Raw genomic sequence first — 20,734 nt, 5'->3', positions numbered from 1 at the left:
GGGGGTCCTGAAATTTACAATTTAAGTAAAGCCCCTGATGATCTTTCTTTCCACATAGAGAAAATCACTGTAGTACCTCTGAGTCTGGAGAAGAAGATTTTTGAAATATTGATTAATTTTCCCTTTGGGGCCCCGCCCTGGCCCCAGGGGTTGGGGTAGGAATCCCAATTTTACAATTTCGAAGCCTCATCTACCAAGGATGATTCTGACCAAGTTTGAAAAAAATCCATCCACTGGTTCTTGAGAAGAAGTTGAAAATGTAAAAGTTTACGCACGACGGCAACGGACGACGACGGACGAAAAGCGATTAGAATAGGTCACTTGAGCAAAGCTCAGGTGACCTAAAAAAATTAAATAAAAACTCTCCCTGTGTGGGGCGAACTCGGGACCTGATGATCACATTACTGATCCGACACACTACCGATGTCACATAGAACTTCACAAACATGTTTATATGTATATTACAACAATTACCTAGTGTAGTTAGCCCGAGTTTCCAGACTTTGACATTTTGACAGATACATGTAGATGTCTGGTGTAGACATCTACCTGTCTGACAAAATGTCTACCATACGATACCACGTAAACATTAAAACTTATTATTATCATTTGATAGAAACAAGCGTCTGTGATTGCATAGTTGTCATGAATTCAGGTTGTTTAGGTACCCGGTTGTTTAGGTACCCGGTCGTTTCGGTACTTCTGAAAATCGTTTCGGTACTTATGGAAAACATTGCTTGTTTAGATACAGTCCATGTATATTTGATATAAGCACAAACTTGATATCTAATATGTTAATTTCTATAGGAACTCTATCTAAATCAGAGATTTATAACGATAGATTTTCGTGAGGGTTCCGCAAAACGAGTTTGTACTGTTATTTAATGTTTTATATTTAGAGCTGGTATTCAACATTATATGATTTGGAAAAGACAGATTGCAAAATACACATGACGCTTCATGATGTATCTGAAATACCCTTACATGTACATCTATTTTCTCTCATCAGTTTTTTTCGTTTCGATCGATACGCGGCGTTCGTTTCAATCATGAATACAAAAACTAAAACAGTTAATATTATTACATTGATGAATAATTTTATTTCCATACAGGGATAGCATATATTTATACTCGGTAAACAAAAACAAAAATACATTTAAAAACAGTTAATTACAACATAATTGAATTCACATCGTCATTCAATAGCTACTATTATAGCCGAAGACGTGATGAGTTTTTGATAAATTTGATAGTGGAACCCTCATTTTTATGACAAGTTGGTGAATTCCCTCACCGTTGAGTTTCTCCTAAAGAGCTACTCGGAGCTACTCCAATCTACTCAGCTGCTCAGTTAAAAAAGCAAACGTTAAATAAACAACCATCACGTATGTTGCAGGATCACGTTTGATGTACGAAAACAAAGATTGACTGATCTGCGTGATTGTTTAAACAATAATTATAAACAACCAACAATAAACAACAAATGAAAAATATTGATTAACTAATAAACGAAGTACCGAAACAATAATCAAAATTATTGAAGTACCGAAACAAATTAAATACAAGTACCGAAACAAATTAAATACAAGTACCGAAACATCTTTTTGATGTACCGAAACATCTACTGCACCCCGTTGTCATTATGCAGCAGGTTTTAGGAAGTGATTGAACTTATATTACTGCCCAGGTAAAATTAAAAAGTTCAACAGGTTGGGCACAACGGCGCATATGGGTAATAATCCTGCATTTGGGTAATAGTTTCCCATTTGCAGTAACAATTTTATTACTGAGATCACGGAATTAGATTAAGTCCGTGCTGAGATGGGGAATAAAGTGAAATAAAAAAACACATAAAAGTTCTTTTAGACAACTGCAGCAAAAAAGGGCGTCATTCTTTCAACATTATCCAATATATAACTCAATGAAGTACCTTTTCTGATGTTTCATATTTTGCTAAAATGACAAACCATATCAGTGTGTAGTCAATGGGATCATCTAGTGCAAATGACAGGTGAGCATGAATTTGTCTGTGTGCTATTTATAGCTACTCTACAACACATTATAAGCAATGGAGTGATACAAGTTGTAAGTTTTTTTTAAAAATTTGATTAGCATCATGCCTAGTTGTTACAAATTCTTACTAGAATGTACGAGGTACTGCTGGTCAGGTCCAGTACACTCTGCCGATTGAGCTATATAGCTGTAAAGACCTATAATAGCTCTATTGACCTATCTGAAATAGGTCTTTTGAGCTATTTTCAAGTGATTTTCTTTTTTTAAAGAAAACGAAACAAAATCGCTTTTAAAAGAAGATTGTATCATTAGGTTGATAACAAAAGACATTAAATATAAGTATTCTTTTTAAAAAATAATGATGTAAAAAAATCGGAAATTTTACATTTATGAAAAATGAAAATAAACATCTCAAACTGTATGCTCTTTGTAGTCAACATTACCATAAACCTTATTCTTTTATGCGACTTTGCTTTAATCTAATGAAATTTGAAATCTGAGAAAATATAGCTCAATACAGCTATAATTTATAGGTGTATATAGCTATATAGGTCTTTATATCTATATAGCTCAATCGGCAGAGTGTACTGGACCTGCTGGTAACGTAGCAAGATCATTAACCATGGCATGGGTGATGAATTCAAAATAACGATGTGAAAGTCAATAGGCAATACTTAAAAATGACGAATGTATTTTGATAAACTTACAGTGGTAAGCGTTTGTCTTATCACCGTCGCCCGTTTTCGTTTTTTTTTTCTTTAAGACCATCTATAGCATACATCAAGGTTTTGTTGTAGACGAATGAGCCCCAGCGTCAAGGCATTTCTGCTCATCCATGTCAATGTAAAGCTTCCTCCTTTACGACTACTTGAAACGCTGTAGAGACCATGGCATGATCTACGTCGAGCAGGTGTTTACATATTCACGAGTATTTACGCTGATACAAACAAACATTTCAATGATCACATTTAATTACTTCGTCTGCACGAACAGCTGAGGACTTCTGCTTATTAAATTTAGCAAAATGGAAATCACTTTTCATGGAAAACGGGCGCTCGTGACAGGTGCTGGGAAAGGTAATACGGTATTTTGGTTACAATTTAAGAACAAAAGCTTCAGAGCACACTAAGGGTGTGTCTTTCTTTCGTTAGTTAGTCCTACATATAAAATGGGGTCAGAGCCTCAGTAGGTCACGACCTCATTTATTAAGCTTTATGTAACCAGAGAGCCTAAAATAGACTTCCAGAACATTTTCTCATTCCTTATCATCCAATACTGTGTCAATTCCACGTGCACTGAACCATTAAGTCAGTCGACAAACGATTTTATGTTATACAGATGAAGCTTGTCAATTGCATCAGAGCCCAACCCTGGTCCCCGTAACATCAAATATCCATATGGTATATGCTCTAAAGCGATGCAATGGTCTACACCCGGTATTTGCTGTGACTTATGTGACACATACTATCGTAAAGAATGTACAGGTATATAAATGCTGAGTATCATCTACAAGTCCCTTAGTAACATATCAAGGGATTATATTCAGTGGGGTATGCCAAACTTCTCTATATACCTATTTGTCATAACTATCCATGAGTCATAGGTGAAGGAGATGATACTCTGCCCAAACAAAAAGCTTTCTGGCAGTATACATGGGGTGTTACGATTTACCCAAAAATACCCGAAAGACCTTAAAACACCCCCAAAACACCCAAAAAACATCTAAATACATCCAGATAAGACCACGAAAAACCACAGACGACACTTAAACAATATTCAGTTGATATTATAATGAAGTAACCTAATTTTCGGCATCAACTGTCAAGTCCTTCAATTCGAAATTACGAGAGTATATTACATGTGTTACCTCCCTTGCATCACGATGTTACAGATGACAGCATTATTAAAATCATAAACACTATAAAATAATCTAAGGAAAATGGGGAATGAAGAATTTATGACATTAAATAGAATTAAACTAATGAATGACACAACATGTCCTTTTGCGAAAAAGGTAATATCTGAAGAGATAGCGGTTCATGTTGTGATTCACTAATACAATAATCTATCAATATGTAGCATAAGAGAAATGGGGAAATGAAATGAAGACGTAACACAAAATTACCTGTACAGTACATACTTGTGACCCAACACTCATGGAACTGGCCTATTGGTGGGTTTTTTTACTGTTCTTGATCTTTCAGATTTTTGTCTTTTCCTTTGACACAGCTTTTTGCCGCAGTTTTGCTTCGGGTTTCGGCACACGGCCAAAAAGGTTCTAAAATATGCGTCTTTTTCTTTTTGTGTTTTTTTAATTCCAAATTTCCTGGTCTACCTCAAATTATGTTGTTTTGCCTTCTAGCCTAAAGTTTCCAGTTCCATGTAATGCCCTTCTTAAATCAAATATCTGCATTTGAGATACATTCAAACAATATCAAATAATGTGGAAAGAGTGAGAAAAATACCATTTTATATAACAAATATCGATAAAACTAATGTGAATAGGCAAACGGTAAACTTGTTTGCAAGGGAAGTAACTCAAATACGTATAGTTAATATTACTCGCGTCACTATAACCTTCCAAATAACGGGAAACATTATTATGTTACATAATGTCAGGTAGCAGAAATATAAATATCTATGTATATTTAATGTTTTTTTGTGTGTTCTGGGGTGTTCTGGGGTGGTTTTTTTCGGTCTTTTGGGGTAAATTGTGCTGCTGGTATACGTGTATAAATGTATAAAGAAACATCGCATCCGACAAAGCAAACATCCTCAACAGGCAGTATAAATCATTGTTTTCTCATGGCATGAGGAACTTACATCTGTTCAATGCTTGCCAGAGAGGCCATATTCTTCGATGCAGGACAATATCATACATAATTCTTTAAAACACCTTGATGAACACAGGATCCTGAATGATCGTCAGCAAACTGGATTCAGGGCTAGGACAAACTATGAGACCAATGATCCTAATATATATACTCTGCCATAACCTTAAGCTTGCAAGCAACATCTTAAGGATCCCCGTCCCAGCCAGAGCAAAACACTAAAGATTTCCACAGTCGTTTTTCAGTGTTAGAGTCACCTGCCCCTGATTACCATGTCGACAATGTCGTTATCTTCCCTTGAATAGATTTTGTTTCGACTACAGAGTTGTGTCCCTTGCGTTGAAAATCTCCAATTAAGAAAGTGTGGGTAAAAAAAGCTTAAATCATCCGTTTTAAATGTAAACTAAACGCATTAACTGACAATAATAACAACAACGATGTACAATATCAACTGCTAGACAACGACTATGGGACGAAACATAGTGACACTCGTTCACACATTGAAGAAACACTGGCTTCTGAGTCCCTAGCTGCGATAACGTAGCTATCTGACGACGATATTTTTTTTTATATTGGGCCGGCCGGGGCAGAGGAGGCTGGGTATTAATATTAGTACTACTGAGGCCCCTACTAAGCTTACTGACATCGACGTCCGATGAGGATCCCTCCAGTACTAGTGATCACGAATACATCAATAACTTTTTAACCTGGTCGCAGGGTAGACGAGTGGTTGAACTCGCGTTGTTATCTCAATACCTGGACCAGAAAGGTTGTAAGGAATGAGGTACTAGGCTACGGTTGTGCAATACCCGACAAGAAAGACATTTTGGCCTGGGAAGTATTTTATACATCACAATAGTCAGGATTATATTCTATATTTATTATTACATGTATATACTCAATAGGCCTATATTTCAAGTTCATTTTTTATATTACATAGGCCTACAACAGTGTTATTTTTTACAATGTGGTATTTTTATACCACAATATCGTATGTTGTTATTTGTTTAGTTTTTTTGTATCTTTATAATTTTTTGTATAATAAGTAAGTCCGCAAGATATTTATTTTTTGTCACCTGTATTTTCTTTTCGTTGTCCTTAACGTGTTGCATTGGCACTCAGAATTTTATTGATTTATGTAACGGGCAGTTTTGTTTGTTTTAGTATTATTGTTAAAAAATTACTCAGTTTTTTTGTGTTTTGTTCATCAATATTGACATTGTTATTTTTTTGTGTGTTTTATTTCCAATAAACCATTGTTGCATCAAATAAAATGAATTTTGTTTCATTTTGTTCCATTGAAAACCAAAATCGAAAAAAAAATTGAAATTTCATAATATCCAAACAAATCTGAAGAAACTACCGCAAGGTATGGGTTATTGTTCTGAAATGATTTGGTTATGTAATAGCGATGCGTGTAGAAAAAAAACCCAGTGCCTCATTACATTTTTAGGTGGAGGGACGGGGATCCTTAGGGGTTATGGTAGAAGGAACAACATCAGAAAAAGACCCAGTTGTCAGCAGAGTACCTTAGGGGACCTGTCTCAGACCTTTCTTTTCCTCCTTTTCATAAACGACCTAACAACATATCACATTTAAGGTAAAATTATTTGCAGATGACTGCATTATTTAAAGGGAAATAAAAGGAAAAGAGGAAATCATTACACTGCAACAAGACATAGAAGAACTGGCTGACTTGGAAAAGAAATGGGGAGTTGATCCCCGGAGTTCCATAGAGACTAGTGTCATGTCCAGAGATTTACAAAGAACAGGAATATCTTAAAGGTCACTTCCTTGAAAAAACTAGTACCAGCAATTATCTTGGAGTGGATCAGCAGATAACACATCGACACATCACATTGATAGAGTATGTAAGAAGTCAAATAGCACTCTGGGATTCCTTAGAAGGAATCTGAAGACTTCCATAGACGATACCAAGTTAAGGTCTGTGCATATTTCACACTCGTTTGCCCAAACTTGGAGTAGTACTGCTCACCAATAACCAGATTGTCCAGCTGGAAATGGTTCAGAGGAGAGCGACTCGTTCCACCACAAGCAGATACCGTATCACCAGCAGTGCATCTGACATAATACAGCCCTTACCATATGGGACTCATTGAAATCAAGACGCCTCAAGAATCAGCTAACAACCATGTACAAGGTTGTCCATGGTTTCTTAAGACATACCAGCCTAGAACTACCTGAAAGCCTTGACATGTTCCGCCTGATGTAATAACTCTTTTAAATATTGCTGTCTGTTTTCTTCTAAAATCACTTTTAGGCATAGCTTCTTCCCATCAATTATCCCCCACTGGAATTCTCTCCCAGCTGCTCTGGCTGAGGCCCCTGACTTGCCATTTTTTAATCAGGGAATGTCCTTTTAAAGGAACAATCTCCCCGAAGACAAAACTATTTGCAACCCAGGTTCGGATATTTCCTTGCCAAGCGTGCATTCACCCAGTATTTGAAACAGGGGTTGGTCACATGCACTAGTTTTGTTATAGTATCAGCAAAATACACGGCTAGACTTGGATTCAAACAAGGGACCTGCATGCAGTCCAGTTCCATATTATTCCTCCCTCCTTTTATTCCAAGTCTTTGCCCCTATAGACAACACCAGTTACAACCAAAGTTGGAATTTTCCAATGCAAACCATGCATCCAGGCCAGTAATTGAAACAAGGGTTGATCACAGACAGCTACTGTATCAGGAAAGGCGAAATGCATTGGCAGACTGATGGATGGATGCTCAACCAAATGAGCTAGCTGAGCTGGTTGCTGATGATTGACCCAGTCAATTTTCCCTACATTTATATGTGAGAATCATGCAGTTTCAGAGCCCCAAGTAAGAAACAACCATGATGTCATACAATATGGTACAATCACAAACATTAGTGTAAATTTTTCATAAATTGTGAATTTCTTATATCTGTTATTTGAATTACATACCCCTGTCTCACAAAATTAACATACCATAGGATTGATAGGAGATACAATATATAATGATTGTGTTACTGTAAAATCTTTTTTTTTTTATTACCAAAACAGGCATTGGACGTGACATTGCAAAGAAGCTGGTAGAATGTGGAGCAGAAACGTATGCCCTTAGTAGGACCCAAGCAGACCTGGACACCTTAAAGTCTGAGGTGAAGTAGCACAACTCATTCACGCTTCGAATGTTTCATCCTTATATGGTGAATAGGGTGAAAAAAATATATTTCTAATATCATCATATCCTTATGTCTTACTTACTGATCATGACTAGATCAGAATCAAATCATATGCCATGTCCCTTTCGGTACAAACTCAATAATTGGTATTGATTTTATTAACATATCATCATCATATGTTGTGTTATTTAATTAGACTTTCACACATTGTTTCTAATTTGTCCTTTGATTCCTAGTTGTACATCTTAAGTGGTGAGACTGATCAGAAGAACAATATGACTACTAGACCATATAGATGGTCATCTTTAATTCTGACAGTTATGAAAATTGCTATTGCTTTTCTTAAGTATATGTACTACAGGGGGGGATCTAATTTCATATGACTATATTGATCCTTAGTTGTACACTGTACATATTTAATTTTGAGATTTATCAGAACATCAAGAACAAGGTGCCCGCTAGATGGTCATTTTTTATTTTGACAGTTATAAAGATTGTTATCACTTTTTGTAAGAAGTAAAGAAGGGATCGATCCTCATGATATTTTTATGTACCAGGAAGTTGTAAGTTTTAAAATTTTGAGAAGATTACATTTAAATGCAATTACTTCATATTGTAGGTGGCTTTTGACAGTTAAAGTTTGTTATCAAAGTGTAAGATTTGCTGATTTACTATCTTCCAAACTGCTTAGCAAATTTGTGAATTAGTTTTATAATTATTATTTTATTTTGTACAGGTGCCTAGCATGCACATAGTGCTGGCTGATTTACAAGACTGGGATGGGTCAAGGAAAGTCATTGAACAACTTGGTCCTATAGACCTCCTTGTTAATAATGCTGGAGTTGGAAGGAATGCACTGTTTATGGAGGTCAAGAAGGAAGAACTTGATTAGTATGTGAACCTTCGTTTTAGCCAACTATTAATGTATATATACCTACATGTGTAAATGCTAGAAAACAAGACAAGAGGTCCATCTGGCCTGTAACTGGTTCTTTTGTTATCTGAATTAAAAAAGAAGTTGAAATGTTTCTGCTTACTTATATTGTGGCCATCTAACATTTCTTACATATTTCTATTTAACAGTTCAATATAACAACAGCTTGTACTATTATAGGGAAATGACAAAAACATGTGTGCATTTTGTTACCTTTGATCTGAATTTATCATATCAAAGTAAACAAATGTCTTGTGAAATCAAATTAGGAAAGTCTTACCATTTTAGCTCAAAAATCAAAGCTCAAAAATCGTCACAAAAAGTCACCTGTTCAGGATTACGTTGGCATTATTCTTGTTAAAGAAGGCTGGGCAACCATTGATCTTAGAACTTTAGGCTTGTGAGGTTTATTTGTATATTGTTTTGTCAAAATAAGCCTGATGGAAATTGGGAAGAAGTAGAAAATGTCTTGGCCATGGTAGCCATCTTTGATTGCAACTTGGTCCAAATTATAGCAACTCTTCGTCAAGAACATCAGGGCCATATATTTGTAATTAAACAAGTTTCATCACAGATTAAGGTCTGATGGAAATAGTAAAAAAGGTCAAGATGGCTTTCAGCACAAATAATAACGTTTCACTATGAGAGGAACTTTTGCCCCCGACCCCTGACCCCACCTCCCCAGTGGGACACACCCTTCCCACATACAACATAAGATTATACCCTATAAACTGCTATTTGTTCTGCCCCCTCCATTCTCATGGATGCTTGCCACTTTAGCTAAAGTGTACTTTCCTATATGTTGTCTATGCTTAAATTACTAGTAATAAGATACCAACATTACTACATGTATAGTTATAAATTTCAACTTGTTTCTCTTTTCAGTGTGTATGACATCAATGTGAAATCAATAGTAAATGTATCACAGGTAAATACTATATAATTATACTGTATACACATACATGTAAATAATTTATCTCTGGGTCAGGAGGGGTCTACGGGCTCATAGCTGGTCATAAGCTGGTTTATAAAGACCAATTAAGCCTGAAGACCCCTCCTAACCCAGAGATGATAAATTTGTCACATTGACAATATTTTGTTACTTTTTTTACTGAACATTTGTAGCCACTTTGTTGTACTTGACCGCTACCTAAATAGCCCCTACCGAACACACCTTATTGGCAATATTTCGGAAAATACACAACCATCTTTGTAATTAGTACCCTAGTGGCCCCCTCATTGCCTGTTTCTTTTAACTTGCTGTCATTGTAGACTCTTTCATCCTGTGAATGATGGGAAAACCAGGAACGCTTGTGTGTGTTGAATGTCATCTAATAATGTTCCTTTTTATGTTTTGGTGGATCTTGATCATACTTCACAGAATTAAATTTGCCAATAAACACAGATTTGTCACATTTAGCCAAAGTCATAAATCTCGAATGTCTAATCAAGACATTTAGAGCATATACAAATCATACAAAGTATCATGTTACTCTGTAGGTGTCTGGGCTATAACTCTAGTGAGTAACCAGTGACTGGGTGTCTGGGCTATAACTCTAGTGAGTAACCAGTGACTGGGTGTCTGGGCTATAACTCAAGTGAGTACCCATTTACTGAGTGTCTGCGCTATAACTCTAAACCTTTGGCTGGGTGTCTGGGCTATAACTCTGTACCCTTTGACTGGATGTCAAGGCTATAACTCTTCACTTTGACTGGGTGTCTGTGCTATAACTCTAAACCTTTGACTGGGTGTCTTGGCTATAACTCTTTACCCTATAACTGGGTGTCTGGGCTATAAACTCTAGTGAGTAACCATTGACTGGGAGTCTGGGCTATAACTCTGTACCCTTTATGTCTTGGATATAACTCTGAACCCTTTGACTGGATGTCTTGGATATAACTCTGAACCCTTTGACTGGATGTCTTGGATATAACTCTGAACCCTTTGATTAGGTGTCTGGGCTATAACTATGTACCCTTTGACTAGGTGTAAGATCTAGAACTCTGTACCCTTTGACTAGGTGTAAGATCTAGAACTCTGTACCCTTTGACTGGGTGTCTTGGATATAACTCTGAACCCTTTGACTGGATGTCTGGGATATAATTATACCCTTTGACTGGATGTCAGGGCTAACCTCTACCTTTTGACTGGATGTCTGGGCTATAATTATACCTGTTGACTGGATGTCAGGGCTAAACTCTACCTTTTGACTGGATGTCAGGGATATAACTTTGTACCCTTTGACTGGATGTCAGGGCTATAACTCTGTACCCTTTGAATGGGTCTCTTGGATATAACTCTGTGACTAGGTGTCAGGGCTATAACTCTGTACCCTTTGACTGGGTGTCTTGGATATTTATAACTCTTTACCCTTTGACTGGATGTCAGGGCTATAACTCTGAAACCTTTGACTGGATGTCAGGGCTATAACTCTACCCTTTGACTGGGTGTCTGCGCTTTAACTCTACCTTTGACGAGACCCTTTGACTGGGTGTCTGCGCTTTAACTCTGTACCTTTGACTAGACCCTTTGACTGGGTGTCTGCACTTTAACTCTGTACCTTTGACTGGATGTCAGGGCTATAACTCTACCCTTTGACTGGGTGTCTGGACTATAACTCTATCCTTTGACTAGACCCTTTGACTGGGTGTCTGCGCTTTAACTCTGTACCTTTGACTAGACCCGTTGACTGGGTACTTTTGTTGCATCTTGATCATACTTCACAGCTTTATTGCCCATGACCCAGGGGCTGCAACCTTAATTGATGAATCGCCATATCTCTGAGGGCAAGGGCAAGGGCAAGGCCAAAGAGCATGAATATCTAAAATTGGTGCTTGGGCCAGAGTTCTGTAGCCTTTGGCTGGCTCAGGAAGAAAGTAATACTTATCAGCACTGTTGCCTATGACCTTTACAAAGAGTGAGCTGTTAACTCAACATTATGCAGTACTTATAGTCAAGGACATGCAGCATGGACATCTAAAATGATTCAATGCTATGTATACCATCATTAAATGGTGAGGGTACATCATGCTCTCATTTGATGATGTCTACATTTAACATTACCAGGTAGTTTGTAACATAAAATTATGTAACAATACTAGAAGTTAACTTTTGACTTGGATGGATCACATCAGTCTGAAAGATGGTAATTTAAATAGCAGGCATTCTATTGCTTATTTCCATAGGCATACTATTGCTTATTTCCATAGGCATACTATTGCTTATTTCCATATCTCAATGCAGTGGGATATGTATGAATTAATGTTGTTTCTCCAACCCTAGTTTAGTGATATCGAAAGAGGAGACATTCTGAGGTCCATATTGATAAAAACACATATCAACCGTAACTAACATGCTGCAATGTTTTTTTTGAGTTTTTCATTTCATAAATCCTCTTTGTCATATCATGTTTCCATATGAACAATTAAAAAAAACAGTGTCTCGTCCAGTTGACATCTTCAAAGTCTTCAAAAGTTGCTGTGTTTCCCTTACTTGTATAAGTGTTTTATTAAACAGCTTCATTACTGTGGTGTGGATTGTTGACAGGGGCCTCCTTTTGATCTTGCAGGAGGTAGTTACACGTTTCAGATGACCCCTTTCACTTTATTCCATGTTTAGGTTTATTGGAAAATCTTGGTCATTTAGACATCTGACTTCTATGGAACGACATTATATTATATCTTTCAAGTGTACTGTTATGATATAGTGACATATCACTAAGTCAATATATGTTTTTATAGGAGCTCAAGTCAATAAGACTCTTACAGGTAGCCATGTGATTGGTATGATCATCCTAAAATGCTCAGATGATATCAATAAATAATAAAACAATATATAACAGAGAGGTTTTCATCACATTATGAATCTGCCATTACAGTTGAGATCATATTTTGGTACAGTAAGAAATATATAATCTTCCTAGTTAGAAGATTTTTTTTTACACAAGGTATGTATATAAATGTGTAGAGATACTATTTTCATCCATATCAACAGAGTGGATATTTAGCAATTTGGTAATATAAAAATGAATGCAAAGTCTTCCAAAAGTGAAATAAAACAAAACAAAACAAAAATACCACAATAGACAATTTTGATCAAGTAAGTAAATGATGGTAGATAGATAGGATAATCAGCAGGATCGATGGCAGATGCTTTCAAGAGATTTAGCACTTCAGACAAGTACAGTATACATCTTAGAAGTACAATTTTGTATTAACAGTACTAGCCTGCTCGTATTTTTTGTAAAATTCTACTAGCCAAGCTATTAATTCATTGTAAATATATACAATTTTCACTAAGCTTGACATAAAATCTAGCCTCAGTTATGGATCTAGTGAAGTTGTACATTGCTGATACATGTATATATTTAAATCATATTAAAACTTTTATCTACAGGTTTGTGCAAAGGGAATGATAGAGAGGGGAACGGCAGGCTCTATAGTCAACATGTCCAGCATAGCCTCTTCAAAGGCTTTACAAGAACATACGGCTTACGCTTCTTCAAAGGCTGCTGTAGACATGATCACCAAAGTCATGTGTCTGGAACTTGGTCCCCACAAGGTAGTTTATCTAGTTTTCTAAAGTTGCTGCAGACATATAGTAACCATTGGCTTTTGCTTTTGAAGCAAACTTGTGTCTTTGGGATTCAAGGAATTGGAATTGGGTGCTAAACCTTCAAAAGCTTACTCCTCTTGACCAGTTGATCATATTTTCAACCACATTTATTTTAAAGTATCCTTAGTATGAGAAAATGAAATGTTATACTGTATAAGGGATTTTGTCCCCCCTGGGGATTGAGAGGCATAAATAGGAAATATTTGTAATTACTGGGAAAAACAAATTCACCATATTAGATTGCTTACAAATCAGGTGAACAATTTAGGCCCTCTAGACCTCTTGTTTAAAATGACCTAGATATTACCATTGTTTTTTTGAAGGCCACAATAAGGAACACAGGTTATACTGGCTCATTAGGCTTTCATTAACAATGCATGTTACCTATCCACTCTGCAGGGTAGCATAAACATATATGTTCAAATATGTCTAAATCTGTACTCTCCAGAAGCGGACAGGCCTGGGTCTATTACTTTGGTAAAGTTTCTGTAAAAGCAATGATGAGAATGCATGCAATTGTGAAATAAGCCCTCTTCACAAATTGTATTATAGCAGAATTGATGATCGTTATACCCACCTTATACAATCCATCCATAACCTTGTAAGCGGCAACGCATTCTAAACTGTTTGTGATTGTTGGATATTTTTTTGTAACTTGGCACAGTGGAATAACATTATATAAAGGTGTGCATGAAGAGAGGAATTAATGATTCGATTATTTTTCATGGAGTTATGGCCCTTGAAACTATCATTTCTTCTGAAGCACTTTTTACGAAGAAATGTATGAAGAAAAGAATTTGCTGTTCAACTATGTATTCTTTATTTCTACTCCAAAAACTTGTAAGCATGAATTCTCCTTAACCGTGCATTTGATTTTTAGCCAAGGTGAGCTTATGCCATACCTTGGCGTCCGTCGTCTGTCCATACATCTGTCTGTACATCAACAATTTCTTTAAACAACTTCTTCTTAACCACTGATTGCAATTCAACTAAATTTGACTGGAAGCATCCCTAGGTGGTGGTGATTCAAAATTGTACAAATGCTGGGGCTGACCCCCCCCCCCAGGGGGCGGAGGGGCGGGGCCAAAAGGGGTCAATTTGGCTATATTGCTTTAAGCGACTTCTTTTCTGGAACTAAGAAGTGGATATCAACCATATTTGACTGAAAGCATCCCTAGGTGGTGGGGATTCAAAATTGTACAACTGATGGGGCTAACCCCCCAGGGGACTGAGGGGCGGGGCATAAAGGGGGCAATTTGGCTATACTGCTTTCAGCGACTTCTCTGGAACTGAGAGATGGATATCAACCATATTTGACTGGAAGCATCCCTAGGTGGTGGAGATTCAAAATTGTACAAGTGGTTGGGCTGACCCCCCAGGGGGCTGAGGGGCACGGCCAAAAGGGGGCAATTAAGCTATATTGCTACAAACGACTTCTTCTGTAGAACTGTGCACTGGATATCAATTATATTTGATCAAAAGCATTCTTGGGAGGCAGGGATTCAAAATTGTACAAATGATGGGGCTGACCCCCCAGGGGGCTGAGGGACGGGGCAAAAAGGGGGCAATTTGGCTATACTGCTTTCAGCGACTTCTCTGGAACTGAGAGATGGATAACGACCATATTTGACTGGAAGCATCCTTACGTGGTGGTGATTCAAAATTGTACAAATGGTGAGGCTGACCCCCCAGGGGGCTTAGGAGCGGGACCAAAAGGGGTCAATTTGGCAATATTGCTTTAAGCGACTTTTTCTCTGGAACTAAGAAGTGGATATCAATCCTATTTGATCTCATGGGAAGCAGGGATTCAAAATTGTACAAATGGTGTGGCTGACCCACCAGGGGGCTGAGTGGCGGGGCCAAAAAGGGTTATTTGGCTATACAATGTATTGCTTTAAGCGACTTCTTCTCTGGAACTAAGAGATGGATATCAATCATATTTGACTGGAAGCATCCCTAGGTGGTGGGGATTCAAAATTGTACAAATGGTGGGGCTGACCCCCCGGGCTAAGGGGTAGGGCCAAAAAAATGTATTACTTGGAAATGGTTGAGATCCCCACCATATAACCATGGTATACAATTGCTGAGTATAAAGAGAAGAATACACATTTGCTTTCAGGATGGCCCTAGTCCCTGGGGCATAACTTTAAAACTGTTGAGATCCCCACCCCAAAACTATATATACAAATGCTGGGCATAAACAGACGAATGTAGTCATGATATCAGAATAGACCCTGGGGTCTGACCGAACCCCTAGGGACCTAGTTTCTTAGTCACAGATTGGAAACAGTTGAGAGTCCCACCCTATAACCGTATATACAATTGCTGAGTATAAAGAGATGATTGCACATATGCTTCCAGGATGGCCTTGGGTACTGCCCCACCCTTGGAGATTTAACCCCTGGGTCATAACTTCGAAATGGTTTAGATCCCACCCCAAAACTATATATACAATTGTTGGGCATAAAAAGAAGAATGCAGTCATGATATTAGAATTGACCCCAGGGTCTGCCCCACNACATAGAATTGCTGGGCATGAAAAATCTAATACAGATATGCTACAAGGATTGGCCTTGGGGTCTGGCATATTCCCTTGATCTCATTTGGAGAATGTTTTGCCATGATTGCTTTGGTATCCAGGTGAGCGATACAGGCCCTCTGGGCCTCTTGTTTATAACATAGCACAGTGAAAGTACCTTATATTTAGGAATTTGCGATTCAAATATTTTTTCAGGGAGTTGTGGCCCTGGAGCCTTTAATTTCTGCTCCAGAAACAGTGTAAGCACAAATCCTCCTTAACTATTTGTTGGATTTTTTTGTAAACTTTGCACAGTGAAAGTACATCATAAGTAGATGTGCATGAAGAAAGGGATTTATGATTGAGGTATTATACCCCCTACAAACAAAGTGTAAAAGGATTGGGTTTTGAACACTTACTTGCTGTATATATTTCCGTATTTACGTTTCGTAAAACGGAGTGTTTTCCATAACTATATAATCTTAATAGAACATTGTATGGGTGGATATTCAAAGATGGTTCAATTTAGTGATGTGCAGAATATGATTTCAGATGTCACAGCCATATTAAAATGTCATTCGTACATGCCTTCTGGTATTTCAATTTTGAGATGAACACAATAGTCACACAATGTATGTGTAATTTGACTTCTGTTTCAATAAATGCTCCCTAAACAAAATAGCTCTGAGAAAAAAATGATATATTGTTCTCAAAGATATACAGAATCCATTGATTTTGCAATAATTTTTCTTTTTGTAGATAAGAGTGAATGCTGTGAACCCAACTGTGGTGTGGACAGAAATGGGTAAGGGGACCTGGAGTGATCCAGCTAAGTCTGGCCCTCTCTTAGCAAGGATTCCACTGAACAAGTTTGTAGGTAAGCTATGGAATACATGCTTTACTCTGTATCTGGCGGCCTGTCACCACTAGCTGTTACAGATGTTTTCAACACCTCAAGTTGTTAAAAGGCGTAGATTTTTTGTAATATTTCATTTAAAGGTAGGGTTTGATGGAGACTACATATATACATGTAACAGGATACATCTACAACTGTCAAATATTGATTTATCCAAAGAAATTTATTTTAGTGCCTGCTAGCATTGAAATGTGGCATCTTCAAATTTTCAATCATAAAAATTAATGAAATAAATCAAAAGTGCATGGGTACTACGGCAATCTCCTCCTACATTTTTCGACCGATCTCTTTGAAACTTAATATACATTATAATCATGATATGAAGTTGCATGTGTCTCCCTTAAAAGAATTTTGATTCGACCATTTTTTCAAAAGTAATTGCCCTTTGTTCATTTCAGTATTTAATTTTTGTCCAGCAATCTCCTCCTACATTTTTCTATAGATCTCTTTGAAACTTGGTATACATTATAATCGTGATATGAAGTTGTGTTTCCCTGAAAAGAATTTTGATTCAACAATTTTTCCAAAAGTTATTGCCCTTTGTTCATTTCAGGATTTGATTTTTTGTCCGAAGATCTCATCCTACATTTTTCGACAGATTTCTTTGACATCATGATATCTTGTTGTGTTTCCTTTTAAAGAATTTCGGTTCGACAATTTTTGCAAAAGTTATTGCCCTTTGTTCATTTCAGTATTTGATTTTTTTTTATCTGGAGATTTTCTCCTTCATTTTTATAGCATGTCGGCTAACCACTCTTTGAATGATGCAGATCTTATTTCAATGTAAGAAAGTATATAACACTATATGGCATTCGACGGGCGTATATTGTTCCGCCCCGCGGTACTCTGGTTCTGGCTTAGAGTAACATCCCTTCATAAGGTATTCTTTTCATATTAATACTGTGGACCAGGGTACTAACAATTTCTGTACAACATCACAAGTATGAGATCAGTGATAGGTAGTCCTTGAGATTGACCTGCAGTTTCTGCTCATACTGCCAATGGTGATAATCAAAGTATATTTTTTAACTTGATTTTAACTCTTTACCTTTAGAGAGTATCACTTAAATTCAATTTAAAGGTTTTTTATCTTTGTTTCAGGGTGAGCTAGCTTAGCTAGCTCATGTAATCTGAATTTTTAATGGAATTGAAATAAAACAATAATTTACTTTGAAGGAATATCAACCTAAAATTCATACATTTTTAGATGTCTGCAGATACAAAAATTAAACTTAAGGAATTTGAAACAAATATTATAGGCTAACTATTCATTATCTGCTAAACCTTAAAGGCTGACTCTGAAATATTATATACATACATTTATTACTAGTGCAATAGTATTTAGTTGTGATTTGTTTTCATTGCCAGGTGTAAAAGATGTGTAATGTGAACATAATCATGTTTTGTAGGATCATTATAATAACTTGCAACATATTTAACTTTTCCAGAGATAGAAGATGTTGTGAACGCCACCCTGTTTCTGCTGAGTGACAAGAGTGCGATGGTCAATGGTACTTGTATGTTACTGGAAGGAGGGCTGTCCTGTAGCTAGAAATCCTGCTGTCAGTAGTCACTTTCATCTGTTCATCAGAATGTTAAGTTGATTTCTGTCATTGAGAATTTATTCAACTAAGGAACATAATGACCAAATTGTGCCATGTAAGATATGTATTTTATTTCAATCAAGTGATGTAAATAAGACTTTTTTTATAGCTCACCAGATATGCTGTTATTGGCAATCTTTATCGTCTGTTCATCAGAAAAAACTTCTTCTGATCCACTGAATAGAATTTCAAAATATTTGGTTACAAACATTAAAATAGTGGCGGAGCCAAAAATTGGTAATTTTGTAGTATTGCTTCTCTGGATCTTTGAAAAAGATATCATCCATTTTTGGTTAAAACACATGCTAGTAGTGGGATACAAAATAGTATAAATGGAATGTCTACCCCCTGGATTGAAAGATGTGCCAAAAAATTGAGCCATAGGCTGCTGAGGTTGAGGTCTACATAGATGATATTGTCAGTATTGACTTGATGAGGAGAAGGAAGTAGAGGGTGAGGGTAAGGAGATTCAGTCATCATTGGGAGTCCCTACTCCCATAACATAAGAGTCCGCTGGTCGGCCTTTTTTCAATCAGATATGATTTTGCCGACTGCGACCTCTCATTTCCGAAGCACTAATTCTTTGATGCAGTTTCCGCCCGAAATCCGGGCGGAACAAAATCGGCTTGAAAAACATATATAAGTGGTTAACAGCTCATGACAACGGTGTCTACACACGGTTTATATAATATAGATCTCATATGTATGTCACAGACACAAATATATAGTATACTACGGAATAGAACACTCAAAATACACATCTCTGACCAACATTTAAAACATGGCTTCTGGATTAATACAAAATAGCAAGGGGGATTTCAAACGGAACGAAATGATACGGAGTTTGTTTGTATTCCACTTGTGAAACATTACATGTAATCCATTTTTGTATTAACCGGAAAAATCATGGCAAATGCTGTCTGCTTCGCTTCAAATTCAAATTCGCTTGGAATGAGGAAAAACTCATTATTTATGTCTTTGACACGCAATTTTTCTCATATAATCATGGATTTATGGAAAGGAATATTTATTGGACCCTTTTGACCATTTAAATGAATGTAAACACGTTATACTCTTTCTTAATCCGAACTTTCAAAATGTGATCGACAGCATCGGGAAAATCAGCTATGGGCAGTTAGAGGTTACGCGGCGCCTGTCAAAAGTTTTTCGCCGTGTAAAACCTCTAACAGTGTTGGAGTATGGGAGTCCCTATGGCGAGGGCTAATATTAACAAGATACCTTCTACATTATAAACATATAGCAATATTATTAAAACCTTGTTTTACTGTAAACATATACCGGGGTATGTATTTATGTTGGTATGCCATGTCCCTAGGAACCTAGTCCTTGGGTCATACCATGGAAACAGTTGAGATCCCCATGGTAAGGCAATATATACCTTTGCTTAGTATTAAAAGACAAATACACATGTATGTTAGCAAGATTGACTGCAGGGCCTTGCCATACTCCTAGTGACAAAGTTCCTGGATCATAAATTTGGAGATTGCTGAGAACCCCATTCTATAACCATGTTAAACACTTGTTTGATGTAAAGGACAAAGTTGTGCTATGAAATTGACCTTTGGGTCTAACCTAACACCTTGAGAATAGACCCAGAGTCACAATGTCGAAGCAGTTGATATTCCCACCTTGTTACCATATACCCAATCGCTGGGCATGAAAAATAATATAGGTAATATGTTACACAATTGGCTTTTTGGCCTGCCCCTGTGTATGAAGACACAACTAAACATATGCTGCCAGAAATAGGTTCAGGGTCAGGCCCCACTACTTGAGTTTAAGCACAGAGACAAACACAAATATGCTATAAGAACTGAACCCCAGGTCTGGCCTCACCCTTTAAGACTTAGCCCCTGTGTCAGAGGTTTGAGATAATCATCCTTTAAATATACACAATATAATGTATATATAACTGATGGGCAAAAAATGAAATACAGATATGCTACATGTAACAAGATTGGCCATAGGATCTGTTCTTGCCCTTGGGATTTTTTTCCTGGGTCCCAATACCATCCTCACCCTTTAACAATTTTGTGTATTGCTGAGATGAAGATTTGGATACACAACAGGGTCTAGCCCAACATGCACTATAACATACCATATATACAGTTGC

General features: G+C 37.0%; 2 protein-coding genes across 2 annotated transcripts in view; one reads left to right on the top strand and one right to left on the bottom strand.

The window, feature by feature from the left end:
- The window catches only part of LOC110464672, a 10,614-nt gene extending 7,751 nt beyond the window's left edge, over positions 1–2,863 (bottom strand). Inside the window, exon 1 of the mRNA XM_021520009.1 lies at positions 2,721–2,863. The gene's annotated coding sequence lies outside the window, so the exon portion shown is untranslated. The remainder of the gene's footprint in view (positions 1–2,720) is intronic.
- Positions 2,864–2,964: 101 nt separating this feature from the next.
- Positions 2,965–19,353, top strand: LOC110464670 (L-xylulose reductase-like). Its single transcript, XM_021520008.1, has 7 exons — positions 2,965–3,089; positions 7,892–7,989; positions 8,750–8,904; positions 9,833–9,875; positions 13,344–13,508; positions 16,840–16,957; positions 18,445–19,353. The coding sequence occupies exons 1-7, from the start codon at positions 3,038–3,040 to the stop codon at positions 18,546–18,548; spliced, it is 735 nt and encodes a 244-aa protein (XP_021375683.1). The 5' UTR covers positions 2,965–3,037; the 3' UTR covers positions 18,549–19,353.
- The last annotated feature ends 1,381 nt before the right edge of the window (positions 19,354–20,734 follow it).

The sequence above is a fragment of the Mizuhopecten yessoensis genome, unplaced genomic scaffold (assembly GCF_002113885.1).
Source record: "Mizuhopecten yessoensis strain PY_sf001 unplaced genomic scaffold, ASM211388v2 scaffold11019, whole genome shotgun sequence".
NCBI classification, from domain to species: domain Eukaryota; kingdom Metazoa; phylum Mollusca; class Bivalvia; order Pectinida; family Pectinidae; genus Mizuhopecten; species Mizuhopecten yessoensis.
The sequence above is the reverse complement of the archived record's forward strand: the minus strand, read 5'-3'. Positions and strand labels throughout refer to the sequence as shown.